The sequence below is a fragment of the Hevea brasiliensis genome, unplaced genomic scaffold (genome assembly GCF_030052815.1).
Source record: "Hevea brasiliensis isolate MT/VB/25A 57/8 unplaced genomic scaffold, ASM3005281v1 Scaf119, whole genome shotgun sequence".
Classification (NCBI taxonomy): domain Eukaryota; kingdom Viridiplantae; phylum Streptophyta; class Magnoliopsida; order Malpighiales; family Euphorbiaceae; genus Hevea; species Hevea brasiliensis.
Window position 1 is genome coordinate 76318 of NW_026614607.1, and position 9244 is coordinate 85561.

General features: G+C 26.1%; 1 protein-coding gene across 1 annotated transcript; it reads left to right on the forward strand.

Annotated features, from left to right (window-relative positions):
• Nucleotides 1–701: 701 nt before the first annotated feature.
• LOC131176465 (uncharacterized) lies at nucleotides 702–4119 on the forward strand. Its single transcript, XM_058141518.1, has 4 exons — nucleotides 702–872; nucleotides 1569–1794; nucleotides 2164–2302; nucleotides 3861–4119. The coding sequence occupies exons 1-4, from the start codon at nucleotides 702–704 to the stop codon at nucleotides 4117–4119; spliced, it is 795 nt and encodes a 264-aa protein (XP_057997501.1).
• The last annotated feature ends 5125 nt before the right edge of the window (nucleotides 4120–9244 follow it).

Below are 9244 nucleotides of genomic sequence, written 5' to 3' on the forward strand. Positions count from 1 at the left end.
AGGACATTACAAAATCAAAATAAACAAAGCACTGCTACTTCATGTTCGTCACCAGTAATCAAACTAAATATACATATTACATGGATTCTAGTTAGCATTTTATTGAATATTATGGACATAATTCATAATTTATTTTTTTCTCTAATATTTCTTTTTTTTATTCTGCAATTCAATATTTTTACATTAATATTACAGTATATAGTTTTTAGAGTTTAAGATTTTAATAAATATTTATTTTATTTTAAAATATTAGAGTTTAAGTTTTTCAAAATATATGTATTATTTATTTTTTTAAATAGATATACATTGTACAAACTAAAACATTTTTGCATGTACAAAAAAAAAACAGTTTTTTAAAAACAAGTAATAAAAAACTGAAAACATTTTTCAGTTTTTAAAAAATAAAAAATGAAAAATCAACAATGATACCAAACACACCCTTAGTTTATTTTATAATTACTTTTGCTTTTAGAATTTGCATCCTTTGTAGATTAACTTTTTTTTTCTATGCATTAATATTTTCAATTATTTATAATTTATATAAATTTTTATTATATATGGGGAGTCAAAACATTGAAGATAATGCTTATATTAAATTAATTCGATTGTCCCATAAATTAGTAAGATTGGAAGGAGAAAAAAGAAGAGTATATCTAATAACACAAATTAGCACAGATAATCAGACCCGTAGTATAATAAGAATGGGTCCTAAAGCTTTTGTGGATTTGTGTGACATCTTAGTTAGAAATGGCGGTCTTAGGCCAACATTACGTGTTTTTATTGAAGAACAAGTTGCAAAAACATTGTACTTATTGGGACATAATGTTTCCAATCGTGTACTTGGTTTCTTTTTTTGTCGATCTGGAGAGACTGTTAGCCGTCATTTTCACAACATCATAAGAGCTATATTAGAGTTAGAGGAGAAATTTCTCAAACAACCTGATGGGTCACAAATTTCACCGATAAATTTTGACAACTGTCTCTGAACTTATCTAGTTGTAACATTGCAATCCCTCAACTTACAAATGTAACATAAAACCCCATCAACTTTCAAATTTTACACAGCAAAATCCCTCTAACCTACAATTACCATTTTTTCAGTTAGACGCTGACCTGGACAGTTCCGGCACGAGCTTAGTCAGTATTTCTCTTTTTTCTCTCAAGCCATGTGTAAATTGAATCATTTTTCTCTCTATAGATGGAATAATTTTTAATGCGTAAAGAGATTAATTTTACACTTTGCATAAGAGAGGAGAGAGAAATATTGACTAAGTGTCATGCGGGAGCTATTCACATCAGTTTCTAACTGGAAAATCAGTAATTGAAAGTTAGAGGAATTTTACTGTACAAATTTGAAAGTTTAGGGAGTTTTATGTTATATTTTAAAGTTAAAGGACTGTAGTGTTACAACTATATAAGTTCATGGACGGTTATTGAACTTTATCCCAAATTTCACCAGAAATATTCAACAGCAATAGGTTCTTCCCATTCTTCAAGGTAAATACAATTTCTTAATCATCTTTAGCTATCAATTTACTAACATGATACTGATAGAAAATTGGATGTAGGATTGTGCAGGAATAATTGATGGAACACATATCCGAGTGAAAGTTTCTCGTAAAGAAGCTCCTAAATATAGTGGGAGGAAAGATTATCCAACACAAAATGTATTAGCTGCATGTACATTTGATTTGAAATTCACCTATGTGTTGCCCGGTTGGGAAGGAATAGCACCTGATTCTAGAATTATGAAAAATGCATTAACTAGAGAGTACCCCTTAAAAATTCTACAAGGTAGTATTTGTTACAAATTTAATATAGGTTTCATATGGTATGTCAATTTTAATGATAATGGGTTTTTTATTAGGAAAATACTATCTTGTTGATGCTAGGTTCATGTTGATGAGTGGACTTATTACACCTTATAGAGGAGAGCATTATCACTTGAAAGAGTATTCAAGAAATCCACCACAAAATGCACATAATTATTTAATCTTCGGCATGCATCTTTAAGGAATGCAATAGAACGGACATTTGGTGTATTGAAGAAGAGATTCTCCATCATAACAAGTTCAACAGAGCCACATTATGGTATTGATACACAAGAAGAAATTATTTTGGTCTGTTGTATTTTGCATAATTATTTGATTGGTGTAAATCCAGATATGGATATACTTGCTGAGGTTGATGATGAACTTAATAACGGTAGTAGCCCACAAGAGCATTGTCGTCACACCAATAGAGATGATAATGAAGATGCAATTAGAGGAGAATTGCTAAGAGACTCCATAGCAACTAATATGTGGGCAGAATACATTTGATGTTGAGAAATATTTTAGGTATGGTTTCTATTTGTATGGTTTAATGTTTAAACATGACCATTTTTTGATACTTTAATTAGTTTGCTTATTGGTTCTGTTGTCTTTTTCTATGCAATATTAACATATGTCAATTGATATTTTGCCTTTTTAAATGTTATGTCTTTTTCTTATGCAATGTTAACATATTTTAATAATTAATTGCTTATTAAATTAATTAATGATAGTTTGGTTATTTTATGTAGTTATAAGGATGCCAAAAGGTAAAAAGAATGTAGGTGAAAATAATGGAGATAGTCAATGCAATTAGACATTGCGGATGGATGATGCTGTTGTTGATGCATACTTATGTAATACCCAGATATATATATATAAAATTCTTTTTATGAATATTGATATTATTTTAATATTTTATAATGCATTTAAACAATTTATTGCAAAGTAAGATGATTTATTAATAAGTTTAATTAGTTTATGGTTAATAAATTATATTACATGATGTTAAGTTATTTTAATCTTATTTTATCTGAAGAGTAAATAATTTATGTATTTAATTACTTAATATTATTTAGTTATTTTAATATGTTTTATAAGATTATCATAGAATTTTAGATTCAATCCTTTCGATTATTGAATTTAGATTATAGTTTTATGTTTTAATATTTTTAAATATAGTATAATTATTACTATTATTATTAATAATATTATTATATTTAATTAATTTATTAAGTAAGAATTTATTTTAAATATTAGTAATATTTTACTATTATTTTGATTGAGGTTTAACAAAGGTATTATATTTAAAAGTAAAAAGTAATATATATGTATATATATATATATATATATATATATATATATATATATATTTTTTTTTTTTTTTTTTGAATGAAAAGACAATTGCTGCAATTGGCGCAGCTTGGGGAGCGTGCTTCACTTGCAGGCGTTTAAAATAATAATAATAATAATAATAATAATAAAACAATAACAAATAAATTTGTTTTGAAAGCAACAAATCAAGTTACATGAAACTCCCCTCCCATCCCTCATATTTAGCTATCAATTTACTAACATGATACTGATAGAAAATTGGATGTAGGATTGTGTAGGAACAATTGATTGAATACATATCCGAGTAAAAGTTTCTCATAAAGAAGCTCCTAAATATCGTGAGAGGAAAGATTATCCAACACCAAATGTGTTAGCCGCATGTACATTTGATTTGAAATTCACCTATGTATTACCCGGTTGGGAAGGAATAACATTTGATTCTAGAATTATGAAAAATGCATTAACTAGAGAGTACCCCTTAAAAATTCCACAATGTAGTATTTGTTACAAATTTAATATAGGTTTCATATAGTATGTCAATTTTAATGATAATGGGTTTTTTATTAGGAAAATACTATCTTGTTGATGCTAGGTTCATGTTGAGGAGTGGACTTATTACACCTTATAAAGGAGAGCATTATCACTTGAAAGAGTATTCAAGAAATTCACTACAAAATGCACATAATTATTTAATCTTTGGCATGCATCTTTAAGGAATGCAATAGAACGGACATTTGGTGTACTGAAGAAGCGATTCTCCATCATAACAAGTTCAACAGAGCCACATTATGGTGTTGATACACAAGAAGAAATTATTTTGGTCTGTTGTATTTTGCATAATTATTTGATTGGTGTAAATCCAGATATGGATGTACTTGCTGAGGTTGATGATGAACTTAATAACGGTAGTAGCCCACAAGAGCATTGTCGTCACACCAATAGAGATGATAATGAAGATGCAATTAGAGGATAATTGCTAAGAGACTCCATAGCAACTAACATGTGGGCAGAATACATTTGATGTTGAGAAATATTTTGGTTATGGTTTCTATTTGTATAGTTTAATGTTTAGACATGACCATTTTTTGATACTTTAATTAGTTTGCTTATTGGTTCTGTTGTCTTTTTCTATGCAATATTAACATATGTCAATTGATATTTTGCCTTTTTAAATATTATGTCTTTTTCTAACGCAATGTTAACATATTTTAATAATTAATTGCTTATTAAATTAATTAATGATAGTTTGGTTATTTTATGTAGTTATAAGGATGCCAAAAGGTAAAAAGAATGTAGGTGAAAATAATGGAGATAGTCAATGCAATTAGACATTGCGGATGGATGATGCTGTTGTTGATGCATACTTATGTAATACCCAGATATATATATATATATATATATATATAAAATTCTTTTTATGAATATTGATATTATTTTAATATTGTATAATGCATTTAAACAATTTATTGCAAAGTAAGATGATTTATTAATAAGTTTAATTAGTTTATGGTTAATAAATTATATTACATGATGTTAAGTTATTTTAATCTTATTTTATCTGAAGAGTAAATAATTTATGTATTTAATTACTTAATATTATTTAGTTATTTTAATATGTTTTATAAGATTATCATAGAATTTTAGATTCAATCCTTTCGATTATTGAATTTAGATTATAGTTTTATGTTTTAATATTTTAAAATATAGTTTAGTTATTACTATTACTATTAATAATATTATTATGTTTAATTAATTTATTAAGTAAGAATTTATTTTAAATATTAGTAATATTTTACTATTATTTTGATTGAGGTTTAACAAAGGTATTATATTTAAAAGTAAAAAGTAATATATATATATATTTTTTTTCGAATGAAAAGACAATTGCTGCAATTGGCGCAGCTTGGGGAGTGTGTTTCACTTGGAGGCGTTTAAAATAATAATAATAATAATAATAATTAAACAATAACAAATGAATTTGTTTTGAAAGCAACTAATCAAGTTACATGAAACTCCCCTCCCATCCCTCATATTTAGCTATCAATTTACTAACATGATACTAATAGAAAATTGGATGTAGGATTGTGTAGGAACAATTGATGGAATACATATCCGAGTGAAAGTTTCTCATAAAGAAGCTCCTAAATATCGTGGGAGGAAAGATTATCCAACACCAAATGTGTTAGCCACATGTACATTTGATTTGAAATTCACCTATGTATTACCCGGTTGGGAAGGAATAACATTTGATTCTAGAATTATGAAAAATGCATTAACTAGAGAGTACCCCTTAAAAATTCCACAATGTAGTATTTGTTACAAATTTAATATAGGTTTCATATAGTATGTCAATTTTAATGATAATGGGTTTTTTATTAGGAAAATACTATCTTGTTGATGCTAGGTTCATGTTGAGGAGTGGACTTATTACACCTTATAAAGGAGAGCATTATCACTTGAAAGAGTATTCAAGAAATTCACTACAAAATGCACATAATTATTTAATCTTTGGCATGCATCTTTAAGGAATGCAATAGAACGGACATTTGGTGTATTGAAGAAGCGATTCTCCATCATAACAAGTTCAACAGAGCCACATTATGGTGTTGATACACAAGAAGAAATTATTTTGGTGCATTTGTATTTTGCATAATTATTTGATTGGTGTAAATCCAGATATGGATATACTTGCTGAGGTTGATGATGAACTTAATAACGGTAGTAGCCCACAAGAGCATTGTCGTCACACCAATAGAGATGATAATGAAGATGCAATTAGAGGATAATTGCTAAGAGACTCCATAGCAACTAACATGTGGGCAGAATACATTTGATGTTGAGAAATATTTTGGCTATGGTTTCTATTTGTATAGTTTAGTGTTTAGACATGACCATTTGTTGATACTTTAATGAGTTTGATTATTGGTTCTGTTGTCTTTTTCTATGCAATATTAACATATGTCAATTGATATTTTGCCTTTTTAAATATTATGTCTTTTTCTTATGCAATGTTAACATATTTTAATAATTAATTGCTTATTAAATTAATTAATGATAGTTTGGTTATTTTATGTAGTTATAAGGATGCCAAAAGGTAAAAAGAATGTAGGTGAAAATAATGGAGATAGTCAATGCAATTAGACATTGCGGATGGATGATGCTGTTGTTGATGCATACTTATGTAATACCCAGATATATATATATATATATATATATATATATATATATATATATATATATATATATATATATATATATATATAATTCTTTTTATGAATATTGATATTATTTTAATATTGTATAATGCATTTAAACAATTTATTGCAAAGTAAGATGATTTATTAATAAGTTTAATTAGTTTATGGTTAATAAATTATATTACATGATGTTAAGTTATTTTAATCTTATTTTATCTGAAGAGTAAATAATTTATGTATTTAATTACTTAATATTATTTAGTTATTTTAATATGTTTTATAAGATTATCATAGAATTTTAGATTCAATCCTTTCGATTATTGAATTTAGATTATAGTTTTATGTTTTAATATTTTTAAATATAGTATAGTTATTACTATTACTATTAATAATATTATTATGTTTAATTAATTTATTAAGTAGGAATTTATTTTAAATATTAGTAATATTTTACTATTATTTTGATTGAGGTTTAACAAAGGTATTATATTTAAAAGTAAAAAGTAATATATATATATATATATATATATATATATATATATATATATATATATATATATTTTTTTTTGAATGAAAAGACAATTCTTTGCAATTGGCGCAGCTTGGGGAGTGTGTTTCACTTGCAGGCGTTTAAAATAATAATAATAATAATAATTAAACAATAACAAATGAATTTGTTTTGAAAGCAACTAATCAAGTTACATGAAACTCCCCTCCCATCTCTCATATTTAGCTATCAATTTACTAACATGATACTGATAGAAAATTGGATGTAGGATTGTGTAGGAACAATTGATGGAATACATATCCGAGTGAAAGTTTCTCATAAAGAAGCTCCTAAATATCGTGGGAGGAAAGATTATCCAACACCAAATGTGTTAGCCGCATGTACATTTGATTTGAAATTCACCTATGTATTACCCAGTTGGGAAGGAATAACATTTGATTCTAGAATTATGAAAAATGCATTAACTAGAGAGTACCCCTTAAAAATTCCACAATGTAGTATTTGTTACAAATTTAATATAGGTTTCATATAGTATGTCAATTTTAATGATAATGGGTTTTTTATTAGGAAAATACTATCTTGTTGATGCTAGGTTCATGTTGAGGAGTGGACTTATTACACCTTATAAAGGAGAGCATTATCACTTGAAAGAGTATTCAAGAAATTCACTACAAAATGCACATAATTATTTAATCTTTGGCATGCATCTTTAAGGAATGCAATAGAACGGACATTTGGTGTACTGAAGAAGCGATTCTCCATCATAACAAGTTCATGAGCCATATTATGGTGTTGATACACAAGAAGAAATTATTTTGGTGCATTGTATTTTGCATAATTATTTGATTGGTGTAAATCCGGATATGGATATACTTGAGGTTGATGATGAACTTAATAACGGTAGTAGCCCACAAGAGCATTGTCGTCACACCAATAGAGATGATAATGAAGATGCAATTAGAGGATAATTGCTAAGAGACTCCATAGCAACTAACATGTGGGCAGAATACATTTGATGTTGAGAAATATTTTGGTTATGGTTTCTATTTGTATAGTTTAATGTTTAGACATGACCATTTTTTGATACTTTAATTAGTTTGCTTATTGGTTCTGTTGTCTTTTTCTATGCAATATTAACATATGTCAATTGATATTTTGCCTTTTTAAATATTATGTCTTTTTCTAATGCAATGTTAACATATTTTAATAATTAATTGCTTATTAAATTAATTAATGATAGTTTGGTTATTTTATGTAGTTATAAGGATGCCAAAAGGTAAAAAGAATGTAGGTGAAAATAATGGAGATAGTCAATGCAATTAGACATTGCGGATGGATGATGCTGTTGTTGATGCATACTTATGTAATACCCAGATATATATATATATATATAAAATTCTTTTTATGAATATTGATATTATTTTAATATTGTATAATGCATTTAAACAATTTATTGCAAAGTAAGATGATTTATTAATAAGTTTAATTAGTTTATGGTTAATAAATTATATTACATGATGTTAAGTTATTTTAATCTTATTTTATCTGAAGAGTAAATAATTTATGTATTTAATTACTTACTATTATTTAGTTATTTTAATATGTTTTATAAGATTATCATAGAATTTTAGATTCAATCCTTTCGATTATTGAATTTAGATTATAGTTTTATGTTTTAATATTTTTAAATATAGTATAGTTATTACTATTACTATTAATAATATTATTATGTTTAATTAATTTATTAAGTAGGAATTTATTTTAAATATTAGTAATATTTTACTATTATTTTGATTGAGGTTTAACAAAGGTATTATATTTAAAAGTAAAAAGTAATATATATATATATATATATATATATATATATATATATATATATTTTTTTTTTTTTTTATTGAAAAGACAATTGGTGGAATTTGGGCGGCTTGTGGGGTGTGTTTCTCTTTGGGGCGTTTAAAATAATAATAATAATAATAATTAAACAATAACAAATGAATTTGTTTTGAAAGCAACTAATCAAGTTACATGAAACTCCCCTCCCATCCCTCATATTTAGCTATCAATTTACTAACATGATACTGATAGAAAATTGGATGTAGGATTGTGTAGGAACAATTGATGGAATACATATCCGAGTGAAAGTTTCTCATAAAGAAGCTCCTAAATATCGTGGGAGGAAAGATTATCAACACCAAATGTGTTAGCCGCATGTACATTTGATTTGAAATTCACCTATGTATTACCCGGTTGGGAAGGAATAACATTTGATTCTAGAATTATGAAAAATGCATTAACTAGAGAGTACCCCTTAAAAATTCCACAATGTAGTATTTGTTACAAATTTAATATAGGTTTCATATAGTATGTCAATTTTAATGATAATGAGTTTTTTA